General features: G+C 40.1%; 1 protein-coding gene across 1 annotated transcript in view; it reads right to left on the bottom strand.

The window, feature by feature from the left end:
* The window catches only part of LOC100968217 (collagen alpha-6(VI) chain), a 154,029-nt gene that overhangs the window by 95,934 nt on the left and 36,476 nt on the right, over positions 1-21,619 (bottom strand). The window contains exons 2-8 of the mRNA XM_003829444.7: positions 14,858-14,952; positions 11,943-12,539; positions 9,994-10,614; positions 8,336-8,896; positions 6,994-7,551; positions 4,198-4,773; positions 1,068-1,637 (exon numbers count right to left, since the gene is read on the bottom strand). Coding sequence (XP_003829492.5) covers positions 1,068-1,637; positions 4,198-4,773; positions 6,994-7,551; positions 8,336-8,896; positions 9,994-10,614; positions 11,943-12,539; positions 14,858-14,952 — 3,578 coding nt within the window. The remainder of the gene's footprint in view (positions 1-1,067; positions 1,638-4,197; positions 4,774-6,993; positions 7,552-8,335; positions 8,897-9,993; positions 10,615-11,942; positions 12,540-14,857; positions 14,953-21,619) is intronic.

The following is a 21,619-nucleotide window of genomic DNA, read 5'->3' as shown; positions in this document are numbered from 1 at the left end:
ACTTCTCTAACAGCAAGGCAGCCTGTAGCAAGCTGGAAATGTGGGGTAACCTTGAATAAAATGTAAAGTTTTAACATTACACTGGGATGGACATATTAATCACCAAAAGAAGGTTCTTTTATTTCCTGAAAGTGATGAGGGGCAAAGGAAGAGCTAGCTCCCATTCATAAATTTAATGGTCACTGGTAGATAAAAATGAAGGCACTTTATAATTATATCTCAGGTGTTATGCTCATTAAAGTTTAAATATGCATTTTCTCATTTAATCCTCACAATGTTCTTTTGAACTAGGTACTGCTATTATTCACATTTCAAAGGTGAAAAAATTAAACTTAGAGAAGTTAGGCAACTTGTCCCAGAAAAAAATGGCCATAGAGCAGGGATCTGCTGTCAGGCTGTCTGTCTTCAGAGCTGCCTCTTAATGACCTTGCAACTTTTTTTTTTGAGTGGAAATCTGGGATTAATGTTTACCATTGGTAGTTACATAGAATCATAACCAACCCATAAGATACCTTTATAACAGAAAAAGTGACTTCTCCTTTAAGACACTTTACTTCCATCTGTTGAAAAAAGTGTCAAAATGCACTAATTGTAAAGAAGATATTTACTAATTTCTGCAGTAAAATTCATAATAAAGATATAAACCTCTAGGGAGGTTTCTTACCTACCTGTACCACAGCTCTTGGCAGCCCTATAGGCCCTATTGCCAAGCAACCAAAAATCAGTCAAATATTTCCTTTCTTTGAGGCATTGCTCTTCAACCTCTGAAACCAGCCAGATTGCAAACAATGGCCTTTTCCTCACACCTGAAGGCAGGCATTCCCACTCACAAAGGAGGCATGCTCCCCCAGGAGACAGGGAGAAAAAAGGGCACAGGATATCAAACACCCTGTTTCTCAATCCACAGGTCAAGACAAATATTTAATAACTGTGAAAAGCTCAATTTGAAATCCAGAGGCACAAATCTAAATTCTCCCACTAGCCCCAGTGGATGACAATGGAGCTGGAAGAAAATGCCAGAGAAGATGGTGTAGGGAATCGATATGAAGAACTTGCTAAACACTTACTGCTTTCACCCCCTGTGGTACAGATGTTGCGAACGATCCTTTTATTGACCTTCTTCAGTTCATCGAAGTTGTGCACTGTCAGTTTTTTCTCTGCAGTCCCGGTGATCTGAATGAGCTGCTGGTCATCCACATCCCCAATGCCCACGGAGTAGATGTCGATACCTCTGTGTCTCAGGGCTTCCGCGGCCTGGGCGACCTCGTCTTGGGACTGGCCATCTGTAAGGACCAGCAGCACCTGTGGGGTACCTGTATTTATCCTGCTGCCCATGTCTGGCCTGAAGTAATGTTCCACCTCCCTGAGTGCAGCACCGATGTGTGTGTTTCCAAAGATCTGCTTGATGTTTTCAATCTGAAATGATATCTCTTTTTCACCTATGAAAGTTCCCAGTGGAAACTCCGGGTGATAGGTATCGCTAAACTGGGCCGCTCCTATTCGCACTCTGTTGAGGCTGACATCAAAATCTTGAACAACAGATGCCAGAAATTCCTTCATTTTCTTGAAGTCATTTGGCTGAATGCTAGTTGAACCATCCATAAGGAAAACAAGATCTACTTTGTCAATTTCACAATCTACAAAGAAGAGAAGGAACAACAGAAAACCCAGATTGTTATTCTTTCCTTAATCCACCAAGAGTAAATTCAATGTTTGCAGCTATAGGCCGGGCGCGGTGGCTCACTCCTGTAATCCCAGCACTTTGGGAGGCCGAGGCGGGCAGATCACAAGGTCAGGAGAGCGAGACCATCCTGGCTAACATGGTGAAACCCAGGCTCAACTAAAAAAAATTTAAAAAATTAGTTGGGTGTGGTAGTGGGTGCCTGTGGTCCCAGCTACTCGGGAGCCTGAGTCAGGAGAATGGCGTGAACCCGGGAGGCGGAGCTTGTAGTGAGCCGAGATCGTGCCTCTGCACTCCAGCCTGGGTGACAGAGCAAGACCCCGTCTCAAAAAAAAAAAAAAAAAAAAAAAAAAAAAAGTTTGCAGCTATATAGAAATATTTCTGAAAGTGGTTTCTTATCTTATGCTAGCATGTGGTCACAATAATTGTAGAGGAAATAAAGGCAAATGATCAGTTCTTAAAGTCAGTACAAGGAATGAATCACTCACACATCTTTTTATGCTTCTCTTGGCTTGTTGATTTGGTATTAGGCCATTTTATTTTCTGAGATGCCAGAGAACTGGGCCAGTGCTACGGAAAACTTGTTCTCATCTACAACCTAGCCTCAGCTCTTCCAGAAAGCCTGGTGACAATAGTAGCACACCAAGAGAAAACAAAACACACATACATTTAGGGATTCAAACAAAGAGGCAGATAGTTCATATTATTGATTTAGCCTCCCTGGTCATTTGAGCCAATAAATATTTTTCTAGTTCATTAGGGCATATTGAGAAGAGGTTTTAAAAGGATGCCTTTTGGTCTGTATCTAGTCAGTTTTCCTTTTTATCAGCCCCTTTCTGCTGTATGTAGGCAAAAATATCTATTTGAGAAAAATATTTGTGAACAAGCAATGCAATATAAAGATGCTTCCCCCATATTAACACAGCAAATATAAAACAAGAAGAACATGAGAGACCACTGCCAATGAATGAGTTATGCTTGGCACATGTGTGTTCGTTAGCTTTCTGGTAAGCATGATCATTTCCATGAATTCCCCAGTGATCTCACCACTCTCCGAACTTAGTTCTCATCATAGCCTCAGAAATATTAAAGGTATCTGAGATTCCTGAAGTCCAGGTAAGCAAGAAAGTGTTAAGAAGAAATATGGTAAATCGATCCTTTAGGAATTGGTTAACTTATTAAATTGTTTCAGATTTCAATAAAGGAAATCTAGTACTGTTTTTCTGTCCCAAGGAGGATTTTCAATATGAAAATGCAATGTCAACTTCTACAGTGAACTGGAGAAGGATAGATCCAATTTTAGACAATGGCTACAAGGAAGGAAGAGATTTGTCCCAGTTTTCAGTAAGACCCAGAAAGATTTTATTAGTTTTGTGAAAGAAAAAGATAGTAGCTGCATTCTAAGGAGGCAAGGCTTAGGAAAACCAGAGAAGTTAGACGAGTTTTAAAAAGAACTACTATATCTAGATGTTGGAATCATGAATTAATAGCAATTCATCTAGTAAAAACATTTAGTATCTTTAGTAAAATACATCTTGGGAAAAATACTCAGGAAACTAAGTAGAGAACAATCTTTCTCTGAACCAAAAGTATAAAATGATAGTAAAATGATGAAGGAAGGAATACATACATACATGCAGCAATGCAATCTCCAGCTGCCAGAATAGAAGCCCCACTATGCTCTGTCCTGGAAACTTCTGAGGCTGGAACAAAGTTTTTAATACTGGGCTTCACATTTTAAATGACCTTGTGCCACAATTGAAATAAGCAAAGAAGCTGGTGACTTCTAGCCTGAAGGAAAGAAGACTTCAGGCAATTCTAGCTGGTTCTTAGGAGGAGAATTTGATTTCTTGCATAAAGAGGAAAAAGAACTAGTGGGTGGAAAAATGTGTAAGCACATATGTGTTCTAATGAAGGCTGTTCAAAACTGGTGAATTCAGCTCAGTGTAGTGGCCCACACTTGTAATCCCAGCACTTTGGGAGGCCAAGGGGGGCAGATGGCTTGAATCCAGGAGTTTGAGACCAGCCTGGGCAACATAGTGAAACCCTGTCTTTACAAAAAAAAAAAAAAAATTAGCCATGCCTTATGGCACACATCTGTAGTCCCAGCTCCTTGGGGAGGCAGAGGCAGGATGATCACCTGAGTCCTGGAAGTTGAGGCTGCAGTGAGCCGTGATCATGCTACTGCACTCCAGCCTGGGCGACAGAGCAAGACCCTGTCTTAAAACAAAAGCCAAAACAAAACAAAACAACTTTTGAATTCCCCATCATTAGAAGAGTTTAGGAAGAAGTGATTAGAAATGCTGCAGAAAGTATCTCTCTTTGGGGAGGAGTCTGAATGAAATATCCCTGAGGTCTTTCCAACCCTCAGATTTTATAATATAGAAAGTCCTATGAAACAATTAGAGCTCCTTCTCTCCTCTCTGGAAAACTTGTTCCTGAGAGCCATTGCTTTGCTTTCTCTCTCATTTGTCCCTCTGCTAATAATTAGGAAAAACTTAGTTGGCAAAACTTACCTACTTTTGAAGAGTTGCAGACACTGGCTGTCACATTTGAAAATATTCCCTTCAGACCTCCAAAAGTCTCCACGAAGAAGTACTTGTCGCTTGATCCTGCCATGGCTAACAGCTCCATGGGATTGGCACCATCAATCCCCACAGCCAGGACAAGAATGCCTTTGTCCCGCAAGGCCTTTGCCGTGGCATTGAGTTTATCAGCATCATGGGATTCCCCATCGGTGATCACAATGAGGACTTGGGGGACCCCCTTGTTCAGGCGGCTGCCCCGGGCTTCAGTGAACATGTGGTCTGAGAAGCCCAGTGCCTCAGCAGTATAAGTACTGCCACCCATGGCTTGGTCATTCTGGAGCACTGAAATTACCTCCAGTTTTGTGCCAAAGTCATCCAGATAAAACAGCACCTCTGGGTCATCAGCATACTTCAGAGCCCCAAACCGGACCTGATTCTTGCCCACATCAGCTTTTTTCACTAAGCCAATCATAAAATCCTTCATGATATTATACTCATCATAGTCAATGCTGCCAGAGCTATCAATGACAAACACAACATCTAAAACTTCAATCCGCTTGCATTCTGAAAGAGGAAGAGAGAGGTAAACCATATGAGATTAGCTTTGGACAGCGTGGGAGACGCCTCAACCTTTTTATAAATTGCTAGTGTTTTCTCTCCATGGGGATCATGCTGTGCATTAGAATGTCAGTTCCCTGGATAAGAGGACAATACACATACATTGGTGCTGCAAGTATACCGTTAATACTCACTTAGGTGAGCTTGTAAGATAAGGCGGGAGTCAGTGGGGGCCCACTGCAGGGAGTGGGACGGGGTCAAGTGACAATCACAGGATTGCCAGGAATAACAAATTTTAAAAGCTTTGGACTAAAAAAATCAATTCTGTGCAAATTTTCCTGTATAAGTGGTTTATCCAACATGTGCTTTCATTTATACAATTTTTTTCTTTTTATTTTAGCCACGATCTTGAGATTTGTATTCTTAATATAAACCTTGGGGAAATGACCAAATGAAAATGAATTTGGCAACACTGTATATTTTTCATGATTCTCTGATGGCTGACTTTTTAAAATTACTTTTTCCTCACTTTTTGACTTTTTTGAAACATCTATTTTCATTTTTGGGTTTCATCATAGAAATAAGCCCACTTTGCACTTGGTCCAACTAAGCTGTTCTAGCACGATGCTCCTATTAACTTTTTAAATCTGAGGTCAGCACCATGGAACAGAAAAGCAGGAAAGACCCAATTAATTCTTAATCCATGTGTAGCATGTTCCCTCCAAAGGTGCAGTGTTCCAAAACTAACTCATCCATTCTGGAGAAGGGGAATTGTAAGATGGTTTGTTATTTAGTCCTTATGTAGCACATTCTCTCTACAGGCCATAGAAAGGTATGATCCAAACATTAACTCATCCATTCTTGAGAAATGGAATTGTGAGAAAGCACCCACCCCCCAGAGGCTTGCCACATTTTCTTCTTTCGCCAGCCACTTGCTGGCTATGTAAGGGCTGTTGAAAACCTTAGAGCCATTGTACTTATCCCCACTAATTGCAGGCCATGTGTACAGGGCCATCAACAAAATTCCCAAGAAAGCCTGGCTGTACTTGGGAATTTACGTAGAAGAACTATGTCCCCGTGGTCCTTGACTGCCTGGGAAGCCTGCTTGGATTACCCAGGAGACTGGGAATACATTACTCAGTGTCAGAACGCTTCAGAAAGTTCGTATTTGTTCTGGGCGAAATTACCAGGAAATAGAAACCAGGTGTACTCTTTTTCTACAAAATACAGATCATGAGCACCAAACCTTCCAGTGGGAGTTGAACAGAACTGTTATTTGAATAAGCAAACAATGTTCCTCTCTTCCCTTTAAATTCCATGCAGATCTATGTCCTTCATTTTCAGAATGCCTCTGTCATCAAGCCCTATGGGTCACATATAAATCAGCCCCTTATTTTGGCTGAGCTTTTATTTGATCATTTCCATTACTCTACATTCCCACTACTTTTGATCATTTCCATTACTCTGCGGTCTCATGGGAAGACAGTGGGGACTAGGTTCCTTACTTCCTTTGAAGCAACCATTGCTCAAGTCCTCTTAGTATATTCCTGCTTTATAAAATTTAATAACTATCAAAGTGTTTTCACAAACATTATCTCATTTGATACAAGTATTGGTCTTTAGAAATTGCAAAAATAAGCACCACATATAGTAGATGTGTAGGTCAAAGAGGAGCCACCTTGCCCAGGAGGATAAATGCCAGGCCTGCCTCAGCAACCCACATGTAGCCCACGTGACACAGGGTACACAAGGCTGAGCCCCTCGCCTCAAGGTAGGACCAACTCTGTAATTCATGGTCTGGAGCTCCCCATGGGATCAGGCCAAACTAGACTCCAGCTAAGGTGATTTCCTTGTTCAGTTCCTACCCATGCCCTGACCTGTTTCCTACACCCCTTCTGAAAATACCTCCTCAATAAATCACTTCCAAAGAGCCCCTGACTTAACTTCTGCTTCTAGGGAACCTGATCTAAGAACTGGTATGATACCATTTTTCTTAAATGGAGATCCATCACTGTAGTGCTATTTACCTACAAATGGGAATGGGTCTAGGTAAACCAAAACTCTTCCTCACTGTCTGTTTAATTCAACAGGTCAAAGCCACTAGGAGAAACATTTCAATTAAACCAAAAGTTTACAATATGTAAATAGAATTAAATTCAATAAATAGAGGCTAAAAAAGACATCTGTTGTTCGGATGGTCCTGCTAGTGAGTATGCCCATGCCTACCTTCACGGGGGCTGCATATTCCAAAAACAAGATCATCTTCAATGCGCTGCAGAATGTCAAAATTCTCAACATAAAAAACCATCTCGGGCCTCCCACTGATCTCCTCAAGCTGGGTGACATTGGAGCCAAACACTCCCACAGAATAGATGATTACACCTTCTTGCCGAAGCACTACTGCTGGTTCCTTTACTATGTCCTGAGCTTCACCATCCGTGATGAGGATGAGAAACTTTCTGATGTTGGGCCGGGCGCCCTTGGTGGGGCTGAAGTACTGAGACACAAAGCTCAGGGCACTACCAGTCAGGGTGGTTTGTCCAATGTGAGCCATTTGGTCTATTGCATTTGAAATGTCGCTTTGGGACATGAATCTGTTGAGCTGAAACTCTTCCTTATTGATGTCGCTGAACTGGACTACACCAATTTGCACCCGATCTGGTCCAATCTGAGACTTGCTCACCAGGTTTTTCATAAATGTTTTCATTTTGCTGAAGTTTTCAGGTCCTATACTTCCAGAACTGTCCACCAGAAACATGATGTCAGCTTTCATATCTTTGCAAGCTGCATAGGAAAAACTGTGATGTTTATTCAAGTCAGCTACATGTAAAAAGTTCAGAGTAAACAGGAAAATCCAAAACACAAATAATTTTATATGGACGTGTGTACTTAGTAATAATTAGTAGTAAATAAAGCATAGAAGACAATAAAAGTGAGAATATTCTATTTGTTATTTAGTAACTTGCTTAAATACATAACTCAGGGTTACTCAACCTCAGCACCATTGACATCTTGGGTATCATTTTTACTGTGCCAAGTCTGTGTGTTGTAGGATACTGTAAAATGCTTTGCAGTATCCCTGGCCTCTACCTCTTAGATGACAGGAGCACCCTCCAGTTATGACCATCAGAAATGTCTCTAGGCGTTGACAAATAACCTCTAAGGGTGCAAAATCACTCCTGGTTGAAAACAGGAGCTCTAAATGATTTCATAAAAGCTGTATAAAAAGACATTCATATAAACCTGAAGTACTCCTTACAATCTGAAATCATTTTATCATATTACACGTGTGGTGTACACTCATATATCTATCCTGGCAAGAAATTGTGAGAGGAAGCTGATTAATACTTATTAGGGAAATTCCTCCAAATATTTTTCTTATGCTTCAGATATTATTTAGAACAACAGTATAATGGGCTCTTAGCTTTGTTCTAGAGAACACAGTTACATAAGTTAACAAATCTCAACTTAGTAATTTATGTTGTTTTTCTAAAGCAGCAATGTCAATTATTGCCAGGATAGCAATTTGCGAGTGAAGGTCAGTAGGTAAAGCCATGATTTCTCTTACCTTCTTCAGTACAGATTTCTTGAACAACTTGGTTTCTTATGTCTTTCAATGCATCAAAGTTATGCACGTAATACACTCTCTTTTCCTCTCCTGCAATTTCTCTCAGCTGTGTTTGGTTGGCCTCCTTGATCCCGATAGCATAAACTCGGATGTGCTCTTCTCTCAGTCTGTTTGCAGGCTCCAAGATGCTATCCTTGGACATGCCATTTGTCAGGACAACAAGGTGGCATGGAACTTTGTTTCCTCGCTGCTTCTTTGCTTTTTGCAACAGACTCAGTGTGAAATTCAGTGCTGCGCCTGTGTTTGTATTCCCACCCATCTGCCTGATATTCTCAATGGCCTTTCCCAAATCCTGCTTGTTGGAGTATTTATTGATCTCAAATTCCAAGTCCCAGCTGTCAGCATACTGAACGGCCCCAACCCGCACCTTATGGGGAGCAATGTTGAACATCCCTACCACCTCTGACAGGAAGGTCTTCATTTCATGGAAATCTGTGGCCTGGGTGCTCCCTGAGCCATCGATAAGCAGATAGATGTCTGCTTCTTCAGTGTCCACACAACCTAAAAAGAAATCAATAAGTTGCATGTGGCATTTGAGCAAGCATGAAGAAGAAATGAGAGCAGATGGAAAGAAGAACAAATATGAACCTCTTCAGACAGAAAAATGGGAAACAGCTTCTAGGCTTAAAATACATGCTTTGTTAGCTTAAAATGGGGGAATCTTAACATCCCCTTCAGCCAAATGAATCGCTTCTGACACCTTAAGACTATTGCCCCAATTCTCTGCCATGAATCAGGATAAGTCTGAATATAGTAGGAGATTTAAAAAATTTGAAGCTGCTTTTTACAAGACACTTCACCCATTAGTAAATAACTGCTTAGCAAAAAGTCAAGTAGTGTGTTGGGAAATGGAGAAGGTGTTTAACTGGACAGGTATTTAACTGGACATTGTGGGCCCATGAACTCTCTTGAGCAAATTATTTACTCCTTACCTGCTCCTAGTCATCTAACTAAGGCTACTATTCATGAGTGAGACAATGACATTTGTAGTAAATATGCTATAAATATTTATGGAAGAATATACACATCTATATGTATACCAATACATAAAAATATGTATAAGTGTATATATGAAACATAAAATACATCACCTTCTGTCTCTGTCCCTGCACTGGTGGATGCTAGAATGGTACCCCACAACAAATTACATAATTACTTTTTTCTTCATTCAAATCACACTCCTGTTTATTCTCTAAATTGGAATTTGGAAATGAGGGAAGATGATTTGGGTGAGAAAAGTATAAAAAGAATAAAGAAATAAAGGGAAGAGCAGGGGAACGTGAGAGGCAAAAGAGAGAAAGACAAAAGAAGAGAGAAAAATAGCAAAGGAAGGTATTCTGGAGCATGGATGAGTAACAAATCCAATTAAAGCTGCACAAAAGAGGAACTAAAAGGGGAAATCTCTTCTCCCCATGCCAACACCTCAATGGCTTTTATTGTCCCCAAATTAGGCTTCATATTTTCAAGCTCAAGTAAAAAAATTAGGAACTTATCCTTCCCATCCACATCTTCCCAAGCCAATCCACTTTGTATACAGAATATTTGAAAGAGAAGAAAAAAAGAATCCAAACAACCCTTCTTTCAGCAGAAGACCTTACCAGATTTGAGTGTTTCGGTCCTCTCTGAAAAGACAGAGACTGTGTGTGTTATTTGGTTCCGTAGCTTCTTCAGAAATGTCTGGTTGTGAGCAGCCAGGTCAGCGAAGGTCTTCAGTTTGGAGACATACTGCTCAGCAGGGTGGGATGCTATCTTTTCCAACTGGGTGTCACTGGCGCCCTCTATGCCCAGGGTGAAGATGGTCACACCCTCCCGTCGGAGGTTAACAGCTGCTTTTGTCACATTGTCTTCTGAATCTCGGTGGGTCACCAGCACGGCAATCTGGGGCACCCCCTGATTCTTCCGACTGCCATTCCGTGCACTAAAAACTTCCTTCCTGAGCTTTTTGATGGCAGCTCCAGTATAGGCCTTCCCAGTTCGGGGAGAAAGGTTCTGTATATGCTGGAGAACCTCTGACTTATTTATGCCCATGCTCAGTGAATTTATCACTTTTGTCTCATTGCTATAGGCCACAAGGCCAACCCTCATGCAATTTTCCTTTATGTCAAGGGCAGATACACTTTCTTCCAAGAATCCTTTAAGATAGTCAAAGTTCTCCTCACTTCCATTGATTGACATATCCAATAGGAACACAACATCGGCCATAGAAGGGCCTTGGCAAGCTGTGTGGCAAGAAATAAACAAGCACAATTTTAGCTGGTGGTTCAGCATCTTTGGTGAGCATTAGAAGGCGTGAAGACCATACAGCAGAGCTCAGTTATGCACTTAGAGAAGGAGGTAGACAAATAATTTGAAGTTGAGGTTAAAGAGACCTGAGTTCAAATACTACATCTTAGCTAAACTCCCGGCTTCAATTTCCTCATCTGTAAAAGGGAGACAATATTAATCTCATAGAGTTGTTATGGGGATTTAATGCGATAATATTCTTAGCATGGGGCCTGGTACATAAAATTCATTCAGTGAACCATAGCCATTGCTATCATATTAAAATCATTTAAGCATCATCCACACTATAGTCAGCAGTTACAGTCCAAATATTCCTAAGGGATAGTAACGAAATAGCAATTGCATTTTCAGTTCTTTTATTTGGGAATGATGCTAGTAATAAGGACTCATAGTTTCACAGATGACCCCAAGGAAAGCATTCTCTATTATCAATAGGTAAGTATATATATCAGCTCATTCAAACTGATTTAATCAGGGATAATGTGAGTTTCCTATATAACATATTTGGACATGTACACTTTGAACACATTGTTTTTTACTGGCTATCCCCTGCCCTTCACTTGAATGATGATCACAAACTCTTGACCATTCTTGTTACTAGAGTAGTACAAGAGGACAGACCAGGAGAGAAGTTTGGCCACAGATCAGAACACAGGGAAAACTAATTCAGAACAGGGCAGCAGGAAGCAAGGCAGTCTGGAGCTGAAACTACATGGCTGGGAATTGGGAGATCTGGCCTGCTAGCTCTGACTTTAAGTCACAGCCTGGCCCCTGGGCCAAGGCACATCACTTCTAAGGATATATATAAGTTCTTACTTGCAAAAAAACAGGGGGATCTGGACTTCTGGAAGTTGCCTTTAGGTCTAACATTCTATGATTATATTATGTGGTTTTAAGAGTCAAGAATTTCTTTAGAAGCAAATTTACCTTCTCAATGAACCAGTACTAAAACTACATAGCAACTAAAGCCCAGGGAAATAGCTCAGAGATCAGCTGGGTGGCAGGGAGAAAGCATCCCTAAATTTTAAGAAGTCTGTGAATGTCAGGCAACACAGATAAGTGAAACATGAAAAACCAAGACTTCTGGGCTTCACTGAATTGAAAATGGTCATAATCACTGGACTCTCTTAAACGATGGGTACATAACATCTGAAAATGCAGCCCATTTTGGGGATAGGAATATTCATAGAATTTCAATCCTCTCCCCATTTTAATTTTTCAAAAGCGTTTTATCATCATTCCTATACACATATCCTAAGCCCACCTTCTACAAAGATGTCATCAACTGCTCCCTCCTTGTACTTTGTTACATCCTTGATGATGTGCGTCATGTTTTGGGAAAACATGCTGAGGTCTCTGACTGTCCGAAGGTTGAAATGAAACTGAGACGTGGCCATGGCCTTCAGGTTTTCCTCAGAAGCTTTCTGCACCCCTACAGAGATGATTTTCACTCCGTCTTTCCGCAGGGCCTTTGATGCCTCTTCCACATCATCCTCAGACTCAGATGAAGCCAGGACCACTAGAATTGGGGGAAACTGTTTCTTGTCTCTCCCATTTGTGGGTGCAGAGAAATAAGTCCTGTGAGCCTCCTGAAGAGCCTTTCCTATCTGCAGGGACCCGCCAATGAATCCAAAGTTCTTCCTTAGGTGGTTCAGCATGGGGCTCCTGCCTTTGAAGGTGCTCAGGTGGAATTCACTGTGAAGTTTATCACTGTACTGGGCCAGGGCCACACGGTATTTGTCGGCCTCTATGGGGAGACTGCTGATCATTTTGGTGATGAACATTTTCACAAATGGGAAGGACTTGGATCCCAGGCGATCAGAGCTGTCCACCAAAAACACAACATCTGCATACTCAGGGCCTGCAAAACCACAAACATATGAATGAACCAAAAACTTTAAAAAATTTACTGCCATATTTAATGCCAACTCTATGGCGGGGAAGTACTTTCCTCTTTATTTTTAAAATACCTTCCCAATAAACCGAAAATAATAACCTGCAACTGCACATTCTCTCAAGAAAAAGAAATAGCTGTATCTTGGGCTGATTATTTTAAACAACTTCTTATTTGAACTTATCACAAAATTAAACATAACTTTTGCAAGGAATTGGTTAATTAGAAATAGATAGTGATTAACAATAGTGACTGGAAAAATAAAACAGAAATGAACAGAGAAATAAAAAATTATGGGTTTTATACCTTTTGTGGATAATTTCCTCTTGTAGTTTTTTTGGCTTTTGGAATTTGATTTCAACTATGTCAACTAGATAAAAATTTTAATTGAAACTCAAACTCCATCAAATTCACTTTAATGGTAAAATCTGAAAGATGGCCTTTCTCATTTAAGCAACACAACAGTTTATCTGATTAACTTAAAAACATATAAGTTTTACATTCCAAACAGTCACATTAAGTTTCAAAAAATCTATAAATCATAAAAACATGGAATAGTCAATCTTTTTCAAGGTTATTTTAAATATCTTAATATTTTTGATGAATTACATGAATGAGCATTGTATTATAACTGGTGAATTTTATTCTCACACATGCAAAATGTGATGGCACCAACGTATCTTGGGCTAGAAAAGGGATTCTAGTTTTAGTTTCCATTAAAAATATAAGTTTTATATAGGAATGTAATACTTTGCTTAACTTTTAAAGCTTCATTCAATGTTAGATTCAACACTACTTATCTGGTACTACATTTTTACATGATATAGAATCATTGGATTCAAACACTAACTGTTGTTTAGTAATGGTCTGCTGGTTTGAACTCAGAGCTCTCTCTACCTTAGCATAAGATCCATTTCTTGTCTGGGGTAGGGAGGGAAGTATGTGTGTGGTGTATGTTTAAGAAAATACAGCATGATGGAACAAGTCATGAACACCCTGACTTTGGCTTCAGCTAACTCTATGAGCTCTGTCAAGACATTCAATATACTTGGGCCTTAGTTTTTTCTTCTTTAAAGTAAGTAGATTCAACTAGAAAATATCTAAGGTACCTCCTCACTCTGAGATTCCAATTATCTAAAATGGTTACTAGGTAAGTTCTAATCAAATTAGAATAACTTCAATATTTTCCTTTCTACACTGGCTGGGAAACCAGCTTTGGCAGCCCTGTGTGTTATTTCATTCCTTTTATGGCCATCTGATCGAGGCATAATGGGTAAAATAATTTCTTGTCTTTTAAATAACCCAAATCTAACCACTCTGAGATTCTTTTCACGATTATACAGCCAGCAGCATCTCAGGGGAAGAAATAAGTGAGAGTGTATCAACACCTCCCTCCCAAAGAAGCCTGAAACCCTGTGAAGAATGCCAGGGGAGCCCTGCCATGGGTGGCTTGATTTGTGACCACCAGTGACTTTCTATTCATGAATGAAACCCTACATCTTTTGTGGAGAAAGGAAATGTAGATGAGTGGCACATAAGGTGGACTCAGGTTCTGATAAGGTCCATCACTACGTCTGAACCATGAAACAATGGAGGAAAAATCATGGCTTCTACTTGAGAAGCTCAAGGCTTAGAGATACATCAAAGGAAGATGTTTGCAGGGCAAAGTCTGGTTTATGTCTTCACAAAACTTGCTTACAAGGTCAGTGTCCTCGAGGAAGCTGTAAAAGCCAATGTAAGTTGCTCTGGACAAGAACCAATTATTTAGGAGATGGTGAGGTGGTTAAGGGTGTGTTAGTGTCTAAAGTCCACAGGACAGAGATTGCCAACAGACAGAAGGCAGTGCTATGAAGCTTTCTCTCCAGGGAAAAAGCACTTTCTTCACAATAAGCAGCCAAATAATTTAATCTGGAGCAAATCTGGACACTAAACCAAGACACCCTTTTGACACAAATGAATTAGGATGGGACATTCCAAGTTTTCCAGGCCCGAGCCTAATATTAACAGAATTTTTATGCAACCTCCCAGAAGACCTAAAAGGGGTTGAAGCAGGACAAAATGACAGCTCTCATATCTATTATTAACAAGGAATAAGATCCAGAAACAAATGATCTTCAAAGGAATACGGAGTGACCTTACAAAGAATTTGACTTACCGCCCTTAATCTCACTACCATCAAAATCAAAACAAAGTGATACAAAACTTGTAACTTTTAAATAGGTCAAACTCATGTATTATCTATTTTCTATAATCAAAATTAAGAATTCTTTCCAGTTTTTCCTTACCGGAATCTTGGTTCACAGAAATGTGGGAACAAATTATCACGAGGAACAAAATTAGCAACATCATATTATGACCTGAAAAATCTTCAACTTCAAATCTGAAAAGGCAAAAATATAAACAAATTGTTGTGGATATTATTTGGGAATTAAGACTCACATACAAGAGCATACAAAATTATATAATAAATTGGGTGTAACTGGGGACAAGGAATTTCTGAGGTTCACTGACCTTCTAATATGTGAAATGCCTTAGAGAAAACAATCCATCAATATTTACAAAGTCATAAGAGTTTTTCTTGGTCCCCAGACCTAGTAGAAACATGAAATTTTGGACAGTTGGTAGAAGGAGCCAGATGGATTTTAGTGCTAACAATATTACGTGTTCCTAGTATTTATTTTCCTGTACCCTAGTGCCATCCTCTATCTATTCATTGCTAAGACAATTCAGAGTTCACAGTTGGGACACACCCCAAGACCTATTTCGTAATCTCGCCATCATGAATATGTAGGTGTACTTTATCTTTGAAGACTACTTATTTTTAGATGTGATCAAAATTACATATTTTTTCCTTTTCCTCCCTAATTGAAACAGTAGCTATTTCAAAACAAGCAGTGATTTTCCATATTCCATATAATGTCTTGCTCCTCAGAATAAGGAGCTCAGCTTACACCATTTTATGTCCAACTTCCCAGAACTGCATGAGGCAAGGGTTTTCCAATCTCATTTTGGCCTAAAGCATTTTCAGCCACCTTGAAATGTTCATTTTATGGAATGAAGCAGGATATTAAATGCATTGAAAATAAATATTTAATGAAGCAGGTTGGGCTTATTTTTTGCTCATTTATTAATTGAACAAAAAATGAATTGATCCATTAATAAATCAGTGTCTCCATGTCCTGCTTAATTGTGCAACACTATATATGTTTATCTCACCCTATACCAGGCAGGCTCCGAGTTTCTAATATTCAATCTCTTCAGAAAAGGGACATTTATCATGAGAAGTTCCATCCCTGTTTCCTCACCTACATCACTGTCCTTCTGACATTCTGCAACTTGAGACTCTCTTCTAGTCCTTCACAAGTCTAGACGATGTAGAGTTTTCAGTCTGTATATAAATTTATTAGTTCTATTCAAGTTGTAACCAGTGAGCTAGAAAAAGATGTTAGGAGGTAATGTGTAGTACAAACCTTTTCATTTTAGAGAAACTAAGTCCCAAAGTGAAAATCAAGTCATACCATCTGTACAATTTTTATTAATGCGTATAACAATAAATAATAAATTCTGCCATTTGTTGAGCTTTCACTAGGAGCCCTGCCCTGTGCCAACAGCTTTACATTTGTTCTCCTGTTTGATATTGGTAACAACTCTAGCAGCAGGTATTATTACTATTCTTGTTCTTATTTTGCAAATGAGGAAACAGACTTTTAAGGGGAAGTAACTGATGCAAGGTCACATTGGTAAAGTCAGCCACAATTTAGACTAGAACCCACATCTGCCTGACTCCAAAACCTTTAAAACTCAGTTACCCTGCAGATTAAACTCAATGTTATGAACACAAAATGTCTTCTAGTTTCTTCATTCTACATCTTTTTTCTAAGAACTAAGAGACTTTGGTACTTGTTTTCATACCTTTTTATTTTTGCTTATAAAACCATGGTTTTACACTATTTTCTTCTTTTCTGTTTATATTATGAGCTTTATAAATTATTGTAGTCTTTTGGAGTTATGAGAGAGAAAATGCTTTGGGAAGAATCCATAGGGCCAATGTCAAAAGTTTGCAAACAGTCACAATGGGAAGAAATCGGTATTGAGTGAAGGATGAACATCTGGACAGAGAAGCGAGGATTTGGAAAGGCTACAATAGTCCCAAAGCAGCATGCAGCATCTGGAAATTTCCATATGCAGATGTCAATCAATACCTCTAGTATTTACTCAAAAGTTAAGTTCTCTGGATTAGCATCTTGTGGAACAATTTTCTTGCAGTCTTTCAATGGAATCCAAAGTCTAGTGTGCTGTAAGGCTATACAATGTTGAAGCCTGGTGAAGCGTTCTTGAGGTGTGTGTGCCTGACTTTGTGTGTGCATGGGGTGGGTGGTGTATGATAAGACAAGCTGTAGGACCAAACCTCCAAGGTCATGCTCGGGGGGTAGGGAAAATGGGCTCATTTACACTGTATCAAAACACAGATGAAGTGCCTGCAATCTGTATGTTGTTCTATTACCAGTTATGACCAGGATTTTCATACTTACATTATAAACAAACATAACCGATCACCTGAAGACATGTGAGGGCAGAATGAAGGTGAGGTTTATTTAAAGCAATCAACATAAAATTTAAATTCATAGTAAGCTCTATCTTAACAGTGAGATTAATTGCCTCTCATTATAAACACTCTCAAAGGTACATGTCTCTTTAATCTGAATATGTTTTGCATTCAATTCATTCTGAATCAAGTAAGCTGAGGCTAATGCTTTCTCTTTATATGCTATAAAGGTCTTTTAAAAAAATCTAGATCTCTGTAAACTAGAATGTTTCTAATTTAAACTACAGCTGCAAAGCAACACAGCCACCCAAGACTTGGCTTCAAACCCAGAATGTTTAGAACTTGTACAACACCTCCTGGGGCTATTAAGAACGCGGAGTCTCAGAGAAACTTCTGCTCCATACAAACCAATTCACAATCCAAGTCCTATCTCTGAAAAAAGGTAGTAAGATCCCATAAGGGAAACAAAAGAGACTTCAGCAAAATTAAGATAAATATTCTTCCTTTAAAATAAGGTATGCAGGATACATCATTTTTAAGTACTGATTTTATTTTTCTTCAGAAACAAGATTATCACTGTTTTACTGTAAGAAACAACATTGGGTCTCTGCCACAGTGTTAAAGATAAATGATCATTTGCTTATTTAACCCTTGATGTCTCCATTATTTCCTTTCTGCAGATGTCTTCATTATTTCCTTTCTGTAAGCCATTCTACTCTGAAGTCAAAAAGTAAAAAGAAAAATATTCAGAGTGAGCCTTAAGTTCATGTTAAAATGCTGCAGGATAAATCCTTGGCACGCAATAGGCACAGACAAATATTGAATAAATGCTGGTGAGGAAAACAAAACAAAAGCATTTGTGGTACAAGCAAGTTGCACAGTTTTTACTTTCCCCCAGTTGCATTTTCTGGAATTACAAAAAGGAGCTTTGTATGTTAATCATATTTAAACAGGGTCATGCAGGTGAACTTGCCACTTTATAAAATGATACTCTCCTGTGTAGAGGAGGTGTTTGGCTGAGTGAAAAGTGCACAGGCTATAAGGTGTCATGGCCTGGGTCCAACTCCATTCCTAAACTGCCGTGTGACCTTAAACACCATCACCTAGGTTCCTAATCTCAAGCATAAGGGATTACAGTCTCTCTCAGTCCAAGCAGTTCCACACCTTAACAGTTTTCTGACCTAACAAATACAAGTAAAATAAATAAAAATATGAATAATTAAGCCAAGAGCACATTTGAACACTGAACGCCTGTTTTGAAACCATCCCCTGGAGAAAACTGCCCCTCAGATGACCACCTATGGCAGGCCCTCTGTGGGAAGGGCTGGCAGCAGCAAGGGAGGGAGCATGTCTTCAGCGCTGATCCTTTCTGGGTCAAAACTTGCTGGAATCCTTCAGGATTCACCCATCTACATGAACTTCAGGGGATTAAAATTTTAATAGTGCAAAGAATCCACTAGAAATTATGTGCCCAACACAGAAATTAGAAAAAAAGAATAAATCTAAGAAATAGATACTACAATACTAAAAATTAAAGCAGACATCAAACTCAAAAAGAAAATTAATCTTTGAAAAGAAAAATCTCAGAACAGACTGATCAATAATAAAAAGAGAAAATGCAAATAGATAATCATTGATCAATAATAAAAAGAGAAAATGCAAATAGATAATCATATAAATGAAAAAGGAGATATAACTAAGGATAAGGAAAGTATTTTAAAGAAATTGTAGTTAAAAATATTCACAGAAAGTAAACACCAGGCCTTTGGAAAGTTCCACCAAACTTTCAAGAAACAGATTTTCTGAATCTTTTATAAAGTATTTTAGAGAGCAGAAAATAAAGGAATATCAGCCATCTTATTTGTATAGGGCCAGTATAATCCTGATATATAAATCAAACAAGGACAATATGAGAAAGGAAAATTAAAGGCCCATTTCACTCATGAAGATAAATATTAAAAAATCCTAAACAAGACATTAGAAAATTAACTCCCACAGTATATAAAAATCATGCCTTTTGCAGCAACATGGATGGAACGGTAGGCCATTATCTTAAGTGAAACAACTCAGAATCAGAAAGCTAACCACTGTGTGTTCTCACTTGCAAGTAGGAGCTAAATAGAGTGTACCCATGGACACAGAGTATGGAATAATAGTCCCTGAAGATTGAGAAGGGCAGGACGGTTGCAGGGGAGTGAGGGATGAGAAACTGCTTAATGGGTACAATGTACACTACTTGGTTGATGGTCACACTAAAAGCCCAGATTTCACCACTACACAGTATATCCACTTAAAAAAAAAAACTGCATTTGTATCCCTTAAACTTATAACAAAAAAGTTAATATACCACTATCAAGTTGAGTTTCTCAGAAATGTAAAGATGTTTTAAAATTAAGAAATACATAAATATAATGCACATTAATAGCTTAAATAATAAACTATAAATATTTTTAAAACCCCACAAAAAAAAACAAAAAACACCCATCATTCAATTCATGATTTTAAAGAAAAACTTAGCAAATTAGGAGTAGAAGGAAACTTACTTAACCTAACAGAAGATATATTTTAAAAATCTGGAATACATATCATCCTAATGGGGAAATGTTAAAAGTATTCTCTTTAAAATTAGGAAAAGGAAAAGGTGATCCACTCTTATTCCTAGGTGCTAATGAATTTAAAGCCACAAAGATTGAAAAAAAAGAACAGGGACAGGGGGCAAGATGGCAGACTAGCCGCAGCCAGGGGATCATTTGTTAGCAAGGGACTGGGACACTGGGGAGACTGACACACTCTCAGACCTTCAGAGCAAAGGCATTGAGAATGGACAGAGGGAGGACACAGATATGGGGCTGAAGAGGGAGGAAGCTGGGAACCATGCATGGGACTACCACGCACCAGGTCTTGTTCCTGGCACCCAGTGACTCCTGGGGAAGGGGTGAGTTCAACAGGTGAGGAGCAACTTGCTCTCATTACAGACTTCTGGAATCCTGGAAGCATGAGACCCCAAAATTGACACTGGAAATGGCAGAGAAAGCTGCTTAGAGAGGTGGTAGGGGCAGGACTCCAGCCTATGCAGAGCCCAAAGAGTTTGGTGTGGGAACATATGCAGTGGAGCGTGGCCAGAATGCCCACCCCCCAAAGCTCACCCTGCCTTAGAGGAACTGTTGGACCTGAACAGAGCACGGCAACATTGTCCATGAGATGGGGCCAGTCTGACCTGAGTGCTGCCCTGTCTGCTGGACTCTTCTGGGGCCCCAGCCTGGCTGCCCAACTGGGGTACCTCAACTGAGGTACCTCTCAGGGGCCCACGTCATAGCTCCTATGCTGGCCGACTGTGCCTGACCCTCAGAGTGCTCCAGCAGAGCAGTCCCTGCCAATATACACTAGCTCACTGACATGTTCCCCTCCCCCACTGCAGCCTCCCATGTTGCTTTCTTTATCAGTGAACACTCACCCATTGCCACCCCCTGCATCACTTTGCCAACATGCATGCACATGAGAAGACCTCACCTCCCTTTCTCCACAGGTGGATGTGTACACCTTATGGTGTGACTGCTGCCAGTGTGAGTGCACCCTGTGATCCCTCCACCACACCTCCAATGCCAGCATGAATGAGTGCATGGAGACCAGTGGCTCCCCCCTCACCGTTTCCACTGCCATCTGCATGAACACACACAGGGAGACCAGTGGCTCTGCACTGCCACCCAATGTGAATATGCACACAGAGGCCACCAGCCTCGTGCCCACCAGCACCCCATTCCCAGACTGACACCACTGCCAGTGTGAACGTGTACAAAAATGCCAGCACCTCCACCTCCCAGCACCACCACTTTCATGAATGCCTAGATGGAGGTCAGCATGTCTGCAGCAGCCAGCGCCCCACCCCCATGTCAACACCATTGCCACTGTGAAAGCACACATGAATGCCAGCAGCCCCACTCCATCTTGTGCTGCCACTATCATGAATACCTGCACAAGAGCTGGCACCCCTATACCAGCCAAGAAATGTGCACTCCAATGCATTATCGCTGCTGGTGCCACATGCAAAAGAGCACAGAGCTTGCTGCCACCATCCAACAAAGCACTTTGGCTAGCACTACCCACCAGAGTGTTGTGTCCAGCAGTCCAGGGACACATTGGCCCCTTCAGCACAGTAGATTCCTAACCTCAAGGGGCCAGAGAACAACGCCAGGGGCCTGATAACAGATCCACAGAGTTAGAGCATGCAGTCCAGCAGTGCTAAGCTGGGGCTTGGCCCCCTAGAATCTTCCAGAAATGATGCCAGTCAACACAACCATTCTTATACCACAATCAAACTCCCAAGGACATCAAAGATGAAAGCAAAAAAACAAAACAAAACAAGACAAAAACACAGAAAAAACCCACCGCAACACCCATTCAAAGGACAGCAACTTCAAGGATTCAAAGAACATCAGCCCATAAAGATGAGAAAGAATCAGTGCAAGAACTCTGGCAACTCAAAAAACCAGAGTGTCTTCTT

Source organism: Pan paniscus, chromosome 2 (genome assembly GCF_029289425.2).
Source record: "Pan paniscus chromosome 2, NHGRI_mPanPan1-v2.0_pri, whole genome shotgun sequence".
Taxonomy (NCBI): Eukaryota; Metazoa; Chordata; class Mammalia; order Primates; family Hominidae; genus Pan; species Pan paniscus.
This window is presented reverse-complemented; position numbering and strand designations above follow the sequence as displayed.